This window comes from Mustela nigripes, chromosome 15 (genome assembly GCF_022355385.1).
Source record: "Mustela nigripes isolate SB6536 chromosome 15, MUSNIG.SB6536, whole genome shotgun sequence".
Classification (NCBI taxonomy): Eukaryota; Metazoa; Chordata; class Mammalia; order Carnivora; family Mustelidae; genus Mustela; species Mustela nigripes.
Genome location: NC_081571.1, coordinates 70126510 through 70146136, shown reverse-complemented (window position 1 = coordinate 70146136; position 19627 = coordinate 70126510). Strand labels below are relative to the sequence as shown.

Below are 19627 nucleotides of genomic sequence, written 5' to 3'. Positions count from 1 at the left end.
CCATTGCGTTTGTGTCACTTGGGAGGAAAGAAGAAGGCGTTCTCCTTTGCGGGGATCAGTGTGCTTATCACAAGCTCCCCCAAGTTCTTCTTTGAACGTGGGAAGTATTTATATAAAGTCCTCTCGCACCTTTCCTGTTTAATGGCTTTGGATATACACTTGATAGAAGCGAGCTTGTTAAAATTGTTGTTTGCTAATCAGAACCACGTTCTTTGGGGAAACGTAGGGCAGGGAGCACGAATGCAATTTAGGAAATCACTCAGCAGCAGCTGGAGAATGTTCTCAACGAGCTAGAAAATTGGACCAAACAATATGCTATGAAAGATGGCGGTTGTGTTGAGCTCAGTAATGTGAAGTGTTTTGTATTAAAAGTGAATGAATTACACTTCTACTCGCCATTAACGGTTTACTTCGGTCGTGAATATATATATCCAAGGTCATTAAGGTTTGCGAGTTTCACGACGGTACGTTGTAAACATTGACGTGGGTCCTGTCTCATGCGGTGGGGAGGGGGGGTTCAGAGGCCCTTGGGTGATCGGGTTTTGGTCTAAGCTGTTCTAGCGGTGGAGCTTGTCGTATTTTAGAAAGCCCCCCTGCCCCCCCCAACACCCGCATGTCCTGCATAATCAGTCCTTTGAGTCTGTCCTGATGGGATCGCCCCATGCTGTCCCTGCTCTGTTCGCCTTCATTGTCCCAGGCCTTCACGTGCGGGTGCCGGTCCGCTGGCCTCAAATGCTGACCAAGGTCCTTTGCCGTCTGCCGCATCCCCTGTTCGCACACATCTGCCATGTGCCCTTGTGTCTTCTCCCAGCCCGTAGTGTCCTTTACTTGGTCCCTGGTGAGTCGTCCCCTACCCCGCCACCCCCCCCACCCCGGTCCACCCACTCCATAGTGAGTGCACGAAGGCACTGGGTGCAGGTGGTTTCTGTCCCCAGAGATGCCGCCCCTGTTGTACCTCCCTGCAGGGACGCTCCACCCAGATAGTCTCACTGTCCCTGTGTCCCTTACCTTCCAGATCGCAGCCGTCACCTTGCTTTGTCTTCATGGCACACATCCCTCCCTGGGAGTAAGTTTTCTGTATTTGTTGAATGTGCCTCCCTCCACACCGTACAGGGCATTCTCTGTTTTCTTGTCCTGTGGCTGTGTCCTCCACGCTTCGATCAGTGGCTGCAGCTCACCTCTGTCGACGGGGTGAAGGAGGGTAGTGACTCTTACTGGTACCCCTCTACCTCGGCACATGGCTCCTCTCAACACCACCCTTCAATAACTTCTTACTGAATCGCGCTCTCTCCTTTTTTAATGGCATGACTTGGGATTTTTTACTCTTAAAAATTTGGCAAATAGAATATTTTCCTGGGGATGTTGATTAAAAAGCATAATTTAGAAAAAATTTAAAGCCATCACCTAATGGCATCATTGTAATTATATTCCTTTCTCTGTGATGGGTGTCAGGAGGAAAATATTGTAAAACTTTCCCAGTAGCCCATCTTGGACATAGAGACCCATCAGATTCGGTTAATACCCCGTCAGGGACTATACCCTGGCATGGAATTTTGAATTAAGGAGAAACAATTCCGTTAAATGCTTTAGTGCTAAGCTGGAAGAGGGGTTTGCTCGGTCAGCAAACTTAGGATGCAAAGCCACACCGGGACCCCCCAAAAGGGATACCGTGCTTCTGGACACAAAGAATGGGGTAATAGTATTTGTGTTTACAGCCTGGGGTCTTCTGATCTCAGGCCCACTCTCAGAAGGGTCCCCATAGGACTTTGCTGTCCTGAGTCCAAAGCAAAGGGTCCCTTGTGGTTATGGAAGAGGGTGAGCAGACTGTTCATCAAGCGGAATGGTGCTCTTCCCACAACATGCCCTGTGCGTTGTCAGCAGCCGTATTTTGAGATGAGGGAACCGAGGTTCACAGAGGTCTGGTAGCTCCCTGACCTTGTCAGGCTTTGAACTTCAGTCTGGGTGCTTCTAGAACTCTCCATCTGACCTACACGTGCAGGTAGAGTGGCCCACGTTGCTGAGATTTTCTCTGCAAGGGTTCGGGGGCCCAGAGCGTGTCCCTGGGGCCCCGCCTGTGGTCAGGGGGCCCCCACCTGGTCCACCCACTTAGCTGGAGAGGATGCAGACCGTGGTGGAGTAGAGCTCCTAGGGGTCTACATTTAGAATGAGCAGTTTGAGGGGTTACTGTAGAAAAACACCTGAGTACTGAGAGAACTGGCGTGTCCTTGGAGCCATGGGGTGATTTCCACTACGATTTGGGCCATTTGGATTCTCTTCTTTCATACTCCTATTGGGCAGGTTTTCGTCCTAGTGAAAGGCGATGTGCTCCCAGCATGGGACCGTGGGGACATTGTAGACCCTAAGTGAGGCCATGCCAGCGTTTGTCTTCTAATAGTATCTGGGAAGAAGTGTCTAGAAAATGTACTTTGAAGGTGCTTGGGTGGCTCAGTCTGGTAAGCATTTGCTTTTGGCTCAGGACAGGATGCCCAGTTCTGGGTTCGAGCCCTGCGGCAGGCTCTGCCCTCAGCAGGGAGTCTGCGTAGGGCTTCTCCCTCTCTTGCTCTCCCCGTCCCTCCTCTTGCTCCCACTCTCTGTCCCGCAGAAAAAATCTCAGAAGAAGAAGAAAACGCACTTTGGTGAAGGTTACTGAGGAGTTCGGATTTTCTTTTGGCTGGTATATATATATGTCCATCATAAGTCCTAATCACCTAGGAGACAAAACAGTAAACATTTTTGTATGACATAGATCCCTCCTTCTCCCATTCCTATACAGGGATGAAATAACTCGTATTTTCGCCTAGTCAGCTTTGGAATCTCAGTATTGCTCAATCGTTTTCCATCATGAAATAATAAATAATTGTTGAGTTTTAGTTGGTGGGGGAGTACCCTTAGCACTTGGTGACTCCTTTGCTGGACTGCTTTTTAGAATCTCTTAGCAGAGCTAGACTCGAGTTTGCTGCTGATAGATGTGGGGACCTGGTTGGGTTCATTGATTGACATTTATTTGTATTTGATTTGTATTTGAGCTGGTGCTTATGCCACAGATCTTTGACTCCTGTGCTGTCTTTGTGTCATTGTGTTTTCAGAATGTGTGTTTTCCCGTTTGGAGCCACCCCCATTAACGCGGTTTCTGCATACTGTACCTTTTACATTTATAGGTGTATTTGTCAAACCTTGCACGAGAAGATCACAATCTTAGTGACTCACCAGTTGCAGTACCTAAAAGCTGCAAGTCAGATTCTGATATTGAAAGATGTAAGTAATTTCTAGAAGTCGGTGGAGCTTGCTAGCACTCAGGTGTGTCGAAGGTGAGACCTCCCAGCAGGTCTCCTCTTGGGTTTGTGCGAAACTCCCCCTCCTTCCTCACTTCTGCCTCCCGCTCTCCCCAGAGCTCATACTCCTGCCTTTTGAGCATGAATCCAAAGACATGTAGAAATGGAACTATCGCATTCCGAGCCCTGTTACGCTCAAGCAGATAAAACTGCTACCTCAGGGTTATAAATTATAGCCATTCTGGCAGAATCATTGAGGATAATGAGGCTATTTTATTGAGAGGTTCTGTTTTCCTATTCTATGACGTAAATTAAATTGTATTATTTGGAAATTCGAGCTACTAAGACATGTTTGTGTCTCTTTGTCCCCTGCAGTGTGTTCAGAGAGTGTCCGCCATCGATGGCGGGCGTGGCCGGAACGCTGAGGCCCCCCTGGTGGAGACGTGCTCTCCAGGGTCTCGTCAGTTGCTGGTCTCCCAGCACAGGGCTTTGCGCATGCCCAGTACTGGGAGAGCCTGTGCAGTAATAAGTCAGGCCAGTCCCTGCCATCACGGAGCTTCCATCCGTATGGGGAGAGATGGTTGGGTGAGGGGCGGCTGACCTCATGACTGCCTCCCTGGGGATGTGGTGCCTCAGGGGACCTGAGTGACACGAAGGTGCCGGCCAGGTAGTCACCTAGGGGAGAGGCAGCTGAGGCAGGGGGACCAGCTGCGGGGCCCTAAGGAAGGACCTGACCTGGCCTGCTGGGGGAATGGCCGGGGAGCCATGTCTGAGGCAGAGGCTGTGGGGAGTGTGAGGGAGGTGGGCTTGGAGCAGTGGGCTGCTGGCCTGGTAGTGGGTTGGAAGCCACTGGGCAGTCCACAGCAGAGGAGGGATACGGTCTGAGGCACGGCTTGCAAAGATGCCTCCTGACGTTTGCTGGAGGACCAACAGCAGAAGCAGAGGTCTCCGTAAAGTTCAGAAGAAGGATGCGTGGGCTCAGGCAGCGTGTCAGTGTCAAGAGCGGCCATCATAAAGCACCACAAAGTAGGGGGGCTTCATCTCCAGAAGGTTATCCCCTTCACCCTTCTGAAGGCTACCAGTCCAGAACCGAGGCCCCGGCAGTGTCCTGCTCTCCTTCATTACCTCTCCCAGCTTCTGGTGTTCACCAGCTGTCCTTGCTGTTCTTGGCTTGTAGCCATGGCCCTATGGTCTATAGCTCTGTAGTCACGCAGTGCTTGCTGCGTCCGAACTCCTCCTCCTCCGTCCGCCATATTAGCTTTGGGGTCCCCCCTACTCCAGCATGACCCCAGCGTCATTCCATCTACAAAGATCTGTTTCTAAATTAGGTCCCATCCGTAGGTATCCTATTTGGGCCTCAAATGTATTTTCTTGGGCGGGGGGCACCATTCAACCCCCAACAGCCAGCATGGGGTTGGGGGGGGTCGATGGAAATGAGTAAGAATTTTCTGACCTTGGTGGTGATTTGATGTTTCACTCCTTGGCGTGTTTGCCTGAGAGCCTCAGCCCCTCGGTCATTAACTCTGCTCTGCTGCCTCAGGCCCTTGGTCCGAGCCTTGCTTCCTCAAACCAGGCTCTGCTCTATGGAGGAGGGCAAGAGCACAGAAACTGCCTCTTTTGAAGCAGTTCCCCGTGTCGGCCCTTCTGCGACCCTCCGGGACGAGGAAGCTCTGACTGCCTGATCTGGAGACACTTTGTCTCGTGTACAGAGGGCAGAAGAGAGTCTGGTAGAACCCCAGTGTGGGCGGGATTATTGAGGACAGATCCAGGGGGCAGGAGAACAAGCTGGTCAGCCAGTCCCCTCACTGCTATTTTTTGAGGACCGCACTGCCGGTTTCAGTACTCGTCCACCGGAGGAGTTGGATTCCTTCCTGCTGTTCATCTGGTCCCTCTCTAGCCGCCGAGCAGTGCTGGCTGTCCTCGCGTCCCCCGGGAAATGGCTGGTGTGGGGCTGCCGACCGAGTTGCCGTCTCCCTCTAGACCCCTAGTCGTTTCCTTGTGCACCTGTACTTCCTGAGTCAGAAGTGGTAATTTCATTAAATGAGGCATATGAATTTTACCTCCCAAATGGAACAAGACACACACTATATCATGAATAATTTTTTGGTTCTCCAGGATCAGACTGGTTCCCAAAAGATTCATTGGGTTTCTTTCTCTGTGGTCCACGCCCGGGCACGGGATGGGCAGGGTACCAGCCGGGGTCCCAGGCTGCCTCCCTTCCCCTGGCCTGCTGTCCCCTGAGCCTTTCCTCCTTTGCTCTGTTTGGCACCCTGAGATTTTGCCCAGGATTTTGTTTGCCACTGAGTAGAACTGCTGCATATTCTTTCCTGGGGTTGAGAACCCACAGAAGACACCTGCGCATTATTTCCTGTGACTTGGTAAGGAAGGGAGCTGTGCAGTCATGTGTCACGTGGGTTTCAGGAAAATTATTTAATTTGTTGGAGCTTAAAGGAGTTGCTTGATTTCAGAAAGCCTAGTTGGCTGCTTGTGGTTGGCGCTTCCCAAGCTTAAATTTTCATGCATTTGAGTGTGTTGATTCTGGCTTAGGGTTTGGTTTGCTCGTGATGGCAGAAACCCCCCCAACCAAGGCCTCAGAGTCACCCCAGTCAGATGGTCACCTGTGTTAACAACTTTAGCAGGTAGAGTATTGAATTCTCAGTTGGGAGCTTTCTGAGTTTGTGGGCAGCTGTAAAGACGACCTCCCTTGTGTCTGGTCTCTGTGGCATGTGATACGGTGGCCATGGCCAGCAGAGAGTCGATAGGGAACTCTGGCCATGCACAGGTGACCACATAGTGTCAAGCTTTGTTCTTCCCTGGAATTCCCTCCCTGGCTTGACCTTGTTCTTTTAAATACATGACACTTGCCTCCATTTCCATGTCGTCTAAAAAACCTGTACTGGTATTTCCGCCAATATCTGTACTTTTTACTTCTTTAAATCCCTGTGGTAGTTCGTGACCTCCATCCCTAACGCGGGGTTCCAGGGCACCTACCACGGGGTTTGACAGAGAACAGAATGCTCGGTTCTGTGTCCAGTCGAGTTGCACCTCATGTGTCAGACAGAATTCCAGGCCTAAGGGTAATTCTCTTATGAAAATGGTAATTTAAGACCAATTAACTTTTTTTGATTAGCGTTAGAGGAATGTTATCAAAGGCACGTGAACTCCTATCAAATTCTCTTATTTTTATTTTAGGGCAAGATGGTACAGAAGGGGACTTACACGGAGTTTCTGAAATCTGGGGTGGATTTCGGCTCCCTTTTAAAGACGGAGAATGAGGAGGCTGACCAGAGTCCTGCTCCAGGATCTCCCGTCCTGAGGACTCGGAGCTTCTCCGAGTCTTCCGTTTGGTCCCAGCAGTCGTCCAGACCCTCACTGAAAGACGGCGTGCAGGAGGTCCAGACGGTGAGTTCCCTTGCTGCGGGCCCTGGTCCTGTGGGCTCTCGGCGTACTCACGTGTCTTCATTCTCCGCGCATGACCCCTTCCTTGGTCCCAAAGTGGATCCTACAGTTCCAAGGCCTTATTCCATGGACTTGGTAAAATTAAAATGCAATGAAGGGAGCAGGCCTGATCAGGGCTCTCCTTTGGGTGTTGGATGGAGAATGTCGGGGGGCTTCAAGTTCCAGAACCCACATCTCAGCCATCTCTGAGACCACAGAGGGCTACAGACACACCCAAGGACATCCTTGGCTTCTGTGAACCTGTGAACAGGACATTCTTTGTTCTCTGCACAGCCACACGGAAATGCCCTGCTTCTCCCTTAAAAATATGCATAAGTGGTCCTCAGTATCTAAGCCTGCACAGTCCAATTGTAGGAGCCTGGATGATCCTGGTAAGGATGCAGACGAGTCCTGGGGAGGACTCACTCTCTGAAATTTAGGAACCAAAGACCACGCGCTCTCCCAGGTATCCTGATGCCCGTACCTCTTGCTGTTTGAACTGTTTTCTGTATTTGGCTCATAGTTTGAGCTCCTGTGATCTTTTGCGTTTCCATTCCTGAGGGACGCCAGTAGTCTGAGGTGATACGTTAGCTCCACAGCATCTTGTGTATTATTGTGGAATAAGCTTCTGCATTTATACGTGAATCGAATACTTTGTGCCTGTGCTGGAAGTCGTAACGTTCCCCTTTCAGGGAAGTGAATGACCTCGTACAAACAACATTTCCTCTTTGCCCATAGATCCCTAGAAGTGGGATGGGTGGGTCCCACCATGACTGCATATAGTTTGGTGAGATCCTTGTACACCCTTCCCCTGAGGACGTGCCCCATTTGGCGTCCCTCGCTGCGTGGAAGACGGGCCACTCTGCTCCTGGCTTTGCCAACGGGGCGCACTGTGGAGCTTCTGAAGTTTGGGGGTACATTATACAAAATTTTTTCTCTTACTGCCTTTTATCCCTCCCTTTCCGTTCTCAGAACGAGAACATACCGGCTGCTGTATCCGAGGAGAGTCGTTCAGAGGGAAAAGTCGGTTTTAAGGCCTACAAGAATTACCTAGCGGCCGGCGCTCACTGGCTGGTCATTGTGTTCCTCATTCTGTTAAACGTCGTAGCTCAGGTAAACGCAGGCATTTATTTTGTTTGTGGCCTCAGCCTGGTCCCACTTACGCTCTCTATATTTACTCTCATTACTCTATTTTGCAGTCCACTTGGATTTGCCTTGAAATGTGGTATCTTGGGGGACAGAGTAACTGACTTTTCCTGGTGATAGTGGACATGGCAGAAAGCTTCTAGGGGTTTTAAAAAAAAGAATGTTTTTTAAAGATTTTAAATTTTAAATTTTAAAGATTTTAAAATGTAACGTGCACTCACTTGCTGTGTTCCTTGGGGTGTTGGGCTTGGCGTAGACCAGAGCTGGAAGAACCGTGTCTGTTTTCCAGGGCCTTTTGACGGTCCCTTTGGGTGAGGGAGAGTGTTGAGGTGCTAAGTGGCGTCATCTTTTTGCCTCCCTGTTCTAGGTCACCTACGTTCTTCAGGACTGGTGGCTCTCCTACTGGTGAGTTGCTTCCAGTCTCCTGCTCGGGGCCACAAAGTCAGGCAGCCTCCTTCCCACAGAGCTGGGCAGAAGTGGGCTCATTGAGCGTCCTATCCTGATCCTCCCTTAGATTCCCCAAAGAGAAAGAAAGCTAAAGTTCTTGCTGGTGGACTATGGCCCTCCCCATGAAGGATCCTCAGACAGTTTTGAGAACTGAAAGTTTTTTTTTTTTTTTTTTTTGTAAAGCTTTTATGCATTTATTTGACAGAGAGATACACAGTGAGAGAGGGAACACAAGCGGGGGGAGTGGGAGAGGGAGAAGCAGGCTTCCCGCAGACCAGGGAGACCGAAGTAGGGCTCAATCCCAGGACCCTGGGATCATGACCTGAGCCGAAGGCAAAGGCTTAATGACTGAGCCACCCAGGCGCCCCTGAAAGTTAGATTTTTATAAGGTAGATGTAACCGGGGCAAGGCACGCTTTTCTAGCATAAATCATGTCCCCCAAATTCAGGCTAACTTTTTTGGTTTCTTTTTGTACTTATCTGAATTCCATCTCTAGTTGAATATTTTTTTTTCCCCCTGTTTCCCACAGGGCAAATGAACAAAGTGCCCTGAATGTCACGGTAAATGGAACAGAAAATGTCACTGAGAAGGTCGATCTTGCCTGGTACTTAGGAATTTATTCAGGTAAAGTTTAATCATTCGGTTTATTATCCGGGAGTCTGAGGTGCTTACAATGAGCCTGTGTGAGTAACTAGGGCTTCCAGGAGTAATTCAGTAATGTCTTAACAGATTAAGAGTCTGAGTCGCATTTACTCTGTGAATTAATTAGAATAATTATTTTTAAAATCTACTAGAAGAAAGAGGTTGAATGAAGACTCTTAATTTGCTCTGTACTGGATTTTGGAAGTCAAACCAGGATTGAGCATTCAGAAAATCAGCCACTGGAAATTTGTGGCTATTGTCTATTCTAATGGGTTGCTTTAGCTAAATCTTATATCATTATTTGGATGGGCAAGGGGATTAGAAACGGATCCCCACCCTGTGGTTCGGATTGTTCCAATTCTGTCTGAATAAACCCCTGGCTTTTATTGAACTTGGATGAAATCCTCTGGCAGCAAGGTTCCCCCACATAAAAGCATTATTCCCTCGCAGGTATGCAAAGCTCCCAACCCCACACTGCTCTTCTCTTGGGCTTCACTAATTACTTAAGAGAGAAGCTAAGCAGGGAAAAATCCTGTGTCTGGGAATTAGGATTCCTTCTCTTTCTTACCTTGAGATCACAATGTTATCGCGTCCCCAACTGTGTGATTAATTTAACATTTGGCTTGCCAGACTAATATTAACACAGCACTCTGTTTTCACAAGAGTGCTTAGAATATAGGTGGCATCACATACTTTTTAATGAAAAGCCTCATCTAAAATTTTAAATATTCTCACCGGAAACGCTCGTACAAGCTTTCTGCAAAGATAGAGCGAGTGATCTTTGTGAAAACCTACTCACTGAAATTTGGTATTTATTTCGTTGAGCACTCGCTAAGAAACCCTGAACACATGAGCAGTTTACCTTCCACGTTGGTGAGGCACGAGGGGCCCGGAGGGAGGAAGGAACGGTTTACTGCACATTCAAGTGGGATGGACGCTGGGCGCTGGGGGGTGGGGGGTGCCCGGGAAAACGGGGAGAACATCTGTGGACAGAGTTGAGGCATTTGAGCAGCTCTGAGAGTGTAAACAACAGTGAGGTGTCCGCTGAAGGGGAAAAGTGCACTTGATGGGGTATTTTTCTCAAAAATGACCGCCGTCTGTTTAGCGTTGGGAGTTCAGGGGATAGGTACTCATTTGTGTCCGTAATAAAATCCATAATTTAAATGATTTTGTTCATTTAAAGATGCCTCTTGTTTTTGTATAAAACACTTGGCGGGAGAGATTATTACTCACTGAGACGATTTCACACGAACCCAGAATTTGTATTTTCTTGCGGTTCAGTTGAGAGATTTTCTACTTGTCACTTAATATGGTATTTTCATATTCTGTAGAAACCACCTGGGTATTTGCTACAAAGAGATGGGACATCATTTGCCGCGTTTCCTGTTAATTCACATGCCGGCGTCCGAACGTACCGCAGTTTTAGATTATGATACGTGTAAATAGTAAAACTCGAAATGTGGAGAAGGGCAGATCGACTAGTTTTTATAATTCTCTCTCTTCCTTCTGAGTTTTTAATAGAACTTGTAATTGAATTAGGAAAGCCTAGCCTGAAATTGTGGTTTACACAATTTTTTTTCTTACATATAGTTTCACTTTAATGAGTGAGAAAGAAATTATGTTCTTTACGAACGTATCTTACAAATGCATTGAACTCTTACAGAATCCATGGTGTTTTATGGAATAAAATACTCAATATCTTTCTAAACTGCCAGACGTGCTTTGGCATTGCTGAAGAAAGGAGATGTTCTCTGAGCGATGTTTCTTTCTTTCAGGTTTAACGGTGGCTACCGTCCTTTTCGGCATAGCGAGATCTCTTTTGGTATTCTACGTTCTCGTTCATTCTTCGCAGACTCTGCACAACAAAATGTTCGAGTCCATTCTGAGAGCTCCGGTGTTGTTCTTTGATAGAAACCCAATAGGTAAGTCAGACGTCTACCCAAGTTCCTCAGTCAGTCTGCCTTGTTGACACAGTTAGTGTCTGGCCACATTTCAGCATCTGGAAACCGAGGAGAGGCTTGGAAGAAATGGCTTTGTGTGTTGATTCCTTTTCTACAGAAAGCTCTTCTGACGGTTTGCTTCCTGTCAGACAAAATCTGACTATGGGGGGCCTAGAAGCTTCTGTTCCAGTGTTTGTGGAAAACAAATGAGCGTTCACTTTGCACATAGATCGGCAGCAGTGAGGTCCTTGACATGAGCGCACCCGGAAGTGCCTTAGTAGTTGACCCTCCAGCCCGAGGCCCTTGACTTGTCTTGCTTCTGAAGGCAGCCTCCTGACCTGGCTTCCTGTGAAGAGTCAGTCCCTCCACACGTGTTCCCTCTGTTCAGGCCCAGCGCGGCTTTGTTTCTGCAGGGGACAGTTGACAGGGCTTGTCCAGGCAGGGAGGTGGGCTGGCTGTTCAGTAGCTGTGTGATCCGGCCGAAGCGTGTCGATGCTGCTGGGTGGGCGAATCTCAAAGCGGAATGTTGCAGTGATCAGTGGGGACTGTGGATCCAGCTGCATGGGTTCAGACTTGGTGCCAGCTACTAACTCTAAGAGCTGGTTGTGGTTCTGTTCATCCTCACGTGCTAGTTACTTAATTTCTCTGTGCCTTGGCGTTCTTACCTGTGAAATGGGGATGCTGTGTACTTACACTCCCTTAGCAAGATACCGTGGGACTAAGGGACGCCTGGGTGACTCAGTTGGTTAAGCACCTGCCTTCGGCTCAGGTCTTGATCCTGGGGTCCTGGGATCGAGTCCCACGTCGGGCTCCCTGCTCGGTGGGGAGCCTGCTTCTCCCTCTGCCTGCCGCTCCCCCTGCCTGCCGCTCCCCCTGCTTGCGTGTGTGCACTCTCTCTATCTTACAAATAAATAAAATCTTAAAGAAAAAAGATATTGTGGGAATAAAGCAGATCAGTACATTCACGCACCTCGGAGAGTCAGTGCCTATGGTATCTTAGCTACAGTGACGAAGTGGTGGGTTGCAATTTCTGAGCTGACCTTCGTGCTTCACGAGGCTGTCATGAGGGTTAAATAAGACTGTTCCAGGAAAGCATTCTATGCGGTTCATTCCGCATGTTTGTTTAGTCCGGGCCCCTCGCAGAGCACAGACACCATGACCCGCACAGGCCCCCAAGAGAGAGCAGTCTTGTTGTGGCTGCCGTCAGACAGGGACTTACGAATTGGACACCAGGAGGCCGCTCCACTTTGCCAGTTACTTTGAGAGCTACAGTCATAAAGTTTGGAGCGGTTAAGTGGGGCTGCATCTCTCTTATGACAGCCTCTGAATTCTCATGGCCATGGTTAACTGGGCTCTTCCCGTTCAAGACCTGCAGGCTTTTCCTCATGCTGATTTATATATTATTCAAGGATTTGGGACCGAGCCTCAATCTTCAGGGTCGCTCATCTTAGAGTGGCACACCACTCTTAACCTTGCCCACCTCCCCCCTCCCCCATCTGTTAGCCGGTCCTCATTCCTTCGAGAAAACAGAAGCCCAAGGAAAGACTCCAAAGATAGGTCTCGTTGGCCCAGAACGTTAAGGGACCCTGAATTATTTATTCTTTTTGGTGGTAGAGTAAAAAAAAATTTTTTTTAATTAAAAATATCTTAAGTGGTAGACTTTACCATAGGGTTAAAATTTTTGTAGGTTTTTTTTTTTTTTTTTTTTTTTAAAGATTTTATTTATTCATTCGACAGAGCGCAAGTAGGCCGAGGCAGGCAGAGAGAGAGGAGGAAGCAGGCTCCCTGCTGAGCAGAGAGCCTGATGCGGGGCTCAATCCCAGGGACCCTGAGATCATGACCTGAGCCGAAGGCAGTGGCTCAACCCACTGAGCCACCCAGGATCCCAATTTTTGTAGTTTTTAACCTAAGGGGAAGAACAAGCCAAAGGCTTGAATTATGGTTCGTAGTAGACATCATTGATGGTATGTGCTTTAATGGTTATATAATATTAAAAAATAATTCTCCTCTAGAGTTGAGGGGGTGGCGGGGCTCAATTGTTAAGTTCCTTTAAGTATCCACGTGAAATGGTTACAAGTGCTCGTGTGATGTCGTGGGTCCCCCTACCCCCCCACCCCCGAGTTACAGAGTGTCCTCTGAGCAGCTTGGAGAGATCAGGAAGCACCTCGTTTTCTTCTCAGTACTTTGTCATTCAGAGCACCCTCTCAGGAAGAAGTCAGTCCATCTCATGGTCTTGAGAGTGTCCTGGAGTTTGGAAAAGAGAAGGTATAGGAAGGACTTTCCCCCGGGGGTAGTTTTCAGCCAGCGAGACTGGGAGTGGTGACGGGCTGCCGACACCATAGCCTCGCCTGGATTTGCAGGTGTCCTGCTAGAGTTGCCTTCCAGGGTCACTTTCAGTTCCACCTGTTCTGGAATATTCTCAGTGACCCTGATCCAGACTGTGGAAATGTCTTTTTCCCTTTGTTCACGGGTGCTCCCACCCGAGATGTGCTGTCTCCCTTCTCATTATCGCTCCCATTGTGTTCATCAGTGGGAGATCCTTCAAACTCACCACTTCAGAGCTCTAAATTTTTTTTATATGATTTTTTTTTAAAGATTTTTTATTTATTTGACAGACAGAGATCACAAGTAGGCAGAGAGACAGGCAGAGATGGAGGCAGAGAGAGAGGGGGAAGCAGGCTCCCCACTGAGCAGAGAGCCCGATGCGGGGCTCTATCCCAGGACCCTGGGATCATGACCTGGGCTGAAGGCAGAGGCTTCACCCACTGAGCCACCCAGGCGCCCCTTCAGAGCTCTAATTTTTGACAAGATTCCATCTCTTCAACCTCCACGGCCAGTTTCTCTCCATTTTGAACCTATATGTGCTCGCATGAAGTTTATATACCTTATTTGCTTCTGTAATGCACTATCTTATTACCCACTGATTTTTCATAAACCAATCGATCTTAAGCTGTTTGGGTAAAATTTGAGTCAGCTAGTATATCTTCTCAGAAGGGCAAAAGCCAGTTTTCTTCTTTTTCTCTTCCCTTTTTTTTTTTTTTAAACAACCGTTTCCTCCTCTGTGGATTTTGGTAATGTTGTTGTGTTTGTTTATGAAAGAGCTGCGCGTTCTCAGCTGTCCCAGCATTTCCAGCACTTTCTGCTTGCACCTGGAGTTGAGGTGTGGCTTTGTGGATGTGATCTGTGTCCCCGTGCTGTGGGCTGCACCTGTCTCTTCCCTGATCAACTTCTGTCTTCCTCCATCTCTGTTCTGTCAGATCTAAGACACAGGTAACACAAATCCCAGGTCAAAAGGAGGATCATTCAGACATTAAGAGAGAATTCCTGTATGCAGTGTAAACCATGTTTTCCTTGGTCGGCCTGAGTTTGTTTTATTTTTTATGTCTGGCACAAGAGGGCAGCATGATCTACGGTATTTCAGGGATATAATCTGGGCACTTTATTGCAAAAACCTGTTTTATTTATATTTTATTTTATCTATTTGATTTTTATCTTTTTAAATTTAAAACTTAGAAATTCCATTTTTTTATGGCTTGAGTCTGTATTTTGTAACTGTTGATACAGAATTTTAAAGCCATTGTTGTAGGTCCTTATGTTTGAGACATAATGATGGATGAATTACAGTGTTGTCCCAGAATATCCGACATTTCTAACAGGGTCGCTTGGATTTCTTAACTGACACCTTCTCGCCTCGTAACTGGAATAGGCAGCCGCTGACATCTTGACTGGATATATTTTAATTCCTAAGGGTAAGACTATGGTCGCTCGTATGACATGAGTTTAGGGAGAACTAGGACCAGTTTCTTCAGTTTCCTTCCATGCCAGCAGAGTCCGTAGAGATGTCCTATTCCTACCCAGTCTCTAGAGTTTCACCCTTCATTTTGGAGACGAGATGGACAGTTGTCCTGTTTCTTCGTGCCTGGAAACGGCGACAATACTTGGCTGAGTGCATCAACCGTAATGGATTCCAGATAAATATTTGTTTGTTTGCATCCCGTTTGTTAATTTGGCTTTAAGAAAGGGAGCCGCTGTAATGTTGGTGTTTGTTTATTCTCTCGGGGAAGTGCAAAGTTAACACTGGGCTGTGGCCAGCGCATTTGTGTCACAGGACTGATTTTTTTACAGCGGTGTGTGAGTTCTCTTATTTAGGTCTCCAGCCTAAGAAGAGCGCACACATATATCCCCTTCCCTTACAGATTAAGTTAGGGCTAAAGTAATATAAAAGGAAAAAAAATAGAGTAATTTCTTCTTCTCTCACTTTAATTCTCCTGGTGGAAGGTGCTTGTGCCCAGGAAATGTATGGACCGTGAATTGTGAGAGACCTATTTGTGTCTCCTCCTAATCCAAAGTCTTGAATTACCCAAAGGATTAAGATTTCTAATTTGGGTTGGAAATGAGCCTCTGGAGATGCCTTCACAAATCTGAGCTATCCTGAATTTGGGGGTATGCATGGATAGGAGTTGAGCGTTGGGGGGAGGTGAGTGGTGGAGGGTTGAACCATTGTTCTGTTTCTTGAACCTGGAAAGGGACACTTTAGCATCCACTACAAGCTGCTACTAAATATCTCGAGGAGAAGTGAAAAGTGACCCGAGAGCCGCGTGGCAAGGTTCTTGTCCTATCAGAAGAACTGTCTTGCCGGAGTCTTTATAAAATCACTTGTCAACATTGTGCTGCCTTGCTCGAAAAAGAGTCATCAGTGGAGAAGCAAGATAATTGTAGGGATACCTCTCTGTTTATTCTGTTCAAATGGCCACTGGAGTTAGTGCTAAATGCATATTTTTAACAAGTATAATATTTCAGCACTGTCAAAATTACCTTGACGATAATAGGCCTGTTAAATTATAGCTCTATAAGTTAGGAGGGAAGATGGCTGTGCTTAGCACACATTAATCTATGCCTGTTCACACAAGTGATTCTGCTGAGCAGGTAGCATGTTAGAACAAGAAATACTGGTCCTAAAACCTCTGATTTATGGTAGGTGTTGTTTTGACACAGCATTGAGACGATTTACAAGGCAAGGCTTCGTGTTAAAATATTTCACCGGTGTCATCATTCGTCACCGACATAAATATTCAGTAGTGATGCCGGAAAATTGGTAATGTGCCCATTCATGCCAGATCACTGGCTGTGTTTCCTTTCAAGTGAGATCTGTTGTGGATATGGCTAAAAGAAACTATGGTTTTTCTTCCTTGAGAGCAGATGAGCTGGAAGAAATTGAGAGTAAGAATAACATCTATCCTGACAGCTTTCTTGTACTCATCTTGCCTAGGTTGCTTTTAATTCTGGCTTAAGTCCTACAGGCTTGCCCCTGCCCCCCCTTCCTTGCTTGTGCACATTGTAAAGAACATATTTATATGTACATTAGTTAAAGAGGCTTTTCGTGTTCAAAGGAAGAAGTTAGTCATCATCTGAAAGGCTTTGTTGCAAAACAGAAACACACATTTCCCTTTTCTTTTTTTCCTTGTTAATAATAACAAATGCAAGTGACTCTAAAGGGAATGACACAAAAGATTGCATCAATCATAATGATTCTCAATAGCCGTATAAATATTGTTTTTTCAGGTTTGAATGAAACAGCTAATAGTTTTGAAGTAGGTGTGGTAATTAAATCCTGTCGGCTTGTCACATATTAAAAATAATGTTTTTTCACATAACAATAGTTATATGTACTTAAACTCTTTATCAGGGTGATATTAAGTCATATTTTATGGGAGTTGCTTGTTTACTGCTAATAGTATCATAAAAGCCTTTGTTAGGGGTTTAAATAGTTACATAGTTACATATATTTGATTACTATTGTTATTTTGTCAGTAATCTCTGTAAAGATGATTATTATAGCTCTTGTCCAGAGTTGGTAAATATTGCACCATTTTGATATATATTTTTAATCTATTAGAATGTAGTCTTTAGTCCTGTTTTTTTTTTTTCCCCCTCCACAATCATTGTACATGGAAATACTGACAGCTTAGCAACAGAGAAAGCACTGTTTGTGGTTGTCCAATAAAATGGCAGAAAGATAAGATTTGGGAAACCTGTGCCTTGTTCAAAGTGGGAATCCCGTAATATCTCAGGAATTTGTTAAGTATGTTATTTTACTTGTGTTCTTTTATTTCCCAGGAGAGTCCCCATTAAGTGACATATGTATCATAATATAGAAGTTCTTCACTTCACTCTAATATTTGTAGCTATGATCGTAAGACTCCCCAAACTCCCCTGTTTTCATTAGTTTTGTGTTTGTGTTGCCTCAGTGTTCAGCCAGTTTGGAGCTAGGCAGATTTTGGTACTCAGGACCTCACTAGTGTATTCCAGTTTCTCGTGTTAGTGTGCTTAGTGCTCTGGCATTACCCTCTGGAGTGTGTGATTTAAAGTAATTCAAATACTATTATTTAACCAACCCCCCAAAATCATAGGCCGATGATTACTTCAACGTTGTAGTTCTTTGTGACAGAAAACACATCAAAGTATCTTTACGACATAGTTTATCACTTTTGTGCAACCATTCAAGAGAATTTGGAGTAGTATTTCTGGGCTGGTTTCAACCCAAATAAATATCGATAAATATATATAAAAGCACCGTGCTCTGACATGTGGTGTGAGTGGATGGAAATTTGCGGGATCGAAATTCTATATGGTTTTGGTCTACGGTCAGTTGTCCCTGTCCACAGTTTGACTTTGTAGCTCTACTGAACTTTGATTTTCATTTTATAACGGAAATCTTCATCTTCTCATCATTTGCTCCCTGGCCCCTTTCCTTTATTTTTTAATTTTTATTTATTTATTTTTTAAAGATTTTATTTATTTATTTGACAGAGATCACAAGTAGGCAGAGAAGCAGGCGGGGGCTGGGGAGCAGGCTCCCTGATGAGCAGAGCTTGCAGGGCTTGATCCCAGGACCCCAGGATCATGATCATGACCAGAGCCGAAGGTGGAGGCTTTAACCCAGGAGCTCCCTTCCTTTAAACATTATCATTTATTTTGATGTGAAGAAAATGGAAAAAAAGAAAGAAAGAAAGAAAGAAAAAAACCCAGACATTTACAGCAACGAACCTGTGACATTATATTTCACATAAAGTTTTAAAATTTGGTTGTTTGAAATCACATCTTTATAGTACTTGTCCCAATTATGGTTAAATTGTAATTTAGGTAATTACATGTTGACTGCCTGTCTCTTCTCTTAGCCTTGGGGCCACAGTCCTCATAGAGCCCATCTATTATGTTATTGCAAAAGCCTCTGAACGCAGGATTGGACACTTTGTAGCCGATTAGTATTTGTTGGCTGCATAGAAGAAGTTGGGATAGAAGGGGTGGTTTCAGGAGTGAATTTGCATCTCCCTGTGCCACGCCCTTTGAGAACAATGCAACTATAGAGTGTCGAAATAGAATTAGAGCCTTTTTGTCTTGACACTCGGTGTTGACATTAAATTGAACACTTCCCTATTTATTTTCTAAAGTAGAATTTGTAATAGATTATTTATGGTGGACCGTGTTTCTGGTATGTGATGGCCCGAAGAGAAGACCTATATACATGGTTCGTTGTGTGGTTCATGGAAGGCACCGTACAAAGGTTCCAGCTTCTCCTGTTATCTACCAGTCCAGGAAATGATATTGCCAAACACCTAATGTATTTCCTGGGGGTTTGGCTGTGCACTGAAGACAGATGTAGGCGCTTCAATATTTGGTACCTGATAGTTTTACTTCATGCATCTTAAAACCTCAGTAGACATTTTGAACTATGAGTAGGGAGTTGAGATGCAGGTTTTGATGTGGGGAAGACCCCATTCTGTTGAAACGTAGCTTTGGGGTAGCTGTGCCCGTCACTTTTCTGCCTCGGGTTTCACAGGTGAAAAGAGGGAAGTGTTTTTCACTCCTCAAGCATTTCCTAGTCCTCTCCTGGGTGTAAGTTGTGGTCCCAAGCATTGGAACAAAAAGTTCCTATTTTTAAAGGCATTTGCAAACTTAAATATTTGCAGACAATGGATGATTTCTAAAACAACCAACTCCCTGCCGCCCTCACCCAACCAAAAATGCTATCCAGTGTCAGTATTTGATGATTCCATGTAGGGAAGATACCAATTCCAAGACTGAATACACTTGTAGGCCAGATAATCTTAATTCACATGTACACACAAGACACACTTACACACCTGGCCCTGTGGTATATTTCTTTTTCATAATCAATTACCTAAGTCGTTGGCCTTGAGTTCATAAAATTTCCAAAACTGTTTTCCTGGAACTTCAAGACCAATTGTTTCAAAATGAAAAATCACACCAGTTGGAGAGAGGGGGGGGAATTTAGGAAACAAAAGTAAGTGATTGACTTAAGATAATAACCTCTAAGCTTACAGCAAACCCCGCCTGGCTTTTAACCAGACTTTTGATGCTACTCCAATACTCTCCTGACCCATCAGGAACCATCTAGGTGCTTAGAGCTCATCTCTGGAAAGTGCATGAGAAAGAAGCAAGTTAGCCTTGAATAAGTATCCATACATACTTCTCCTGGGCTTTTAGAACCTGCTTACTGATGCTTTTTTTTTTTTTTTTTAAATCTTTATTTTACAGAAAGAGAGAGAGAGAGAGAGAGAGAACAAGCAGGGGCAGAAGCAGAGGGAGCGGGAGAAGCAGACTCCCTGCTGAGCAGGGAGCCTGATGCAGGACTCAATCCTAGGAACTTGGGATCATGACCTGAGCCAAAGGCAGAGGGTTAACAGACTGAGACACCCAGGCACCCCAAAGTGTGTTACA

The 19627-nt window shown here is 45.9% G+C and overlaps 1 protein-coding gene across 1 annotated transcript in view; it reads left to right on the top strand.

Moving 5' to 3' along the window:
• ABCC4 (ATP binding cassette subfamily C member 4) overlaps window positions 1-19627 on the top strand; it is a 247642-nt gene that overhangs the window by 105612 nt on the left and 122403 nt on the right. The window contains exons 14-19 of the mRNA XM_059377795.1: window positions 3159-3255; window positions 6465-6674; window positions 7683-7823; window positions 8224-8261; window positions 8833-8927; window positions 10721-10867. Of these exons, the coding sequence (XP_059233778.1) occupies window positions 3159-3255; window positions 6465-6674; window positions 7683-7823; window positions 8224-8261; window positions 8833-8927; window positions 10721-10867 (728 nt within the window). The remainder of the gene's footprint in view (window positions 1-3158; window positions 3256-6464; window positions 6675-7682; window positions 7824-8223; window positions 8262-8832; window positions 8928-10720; window positions 10868-19627) is intronic.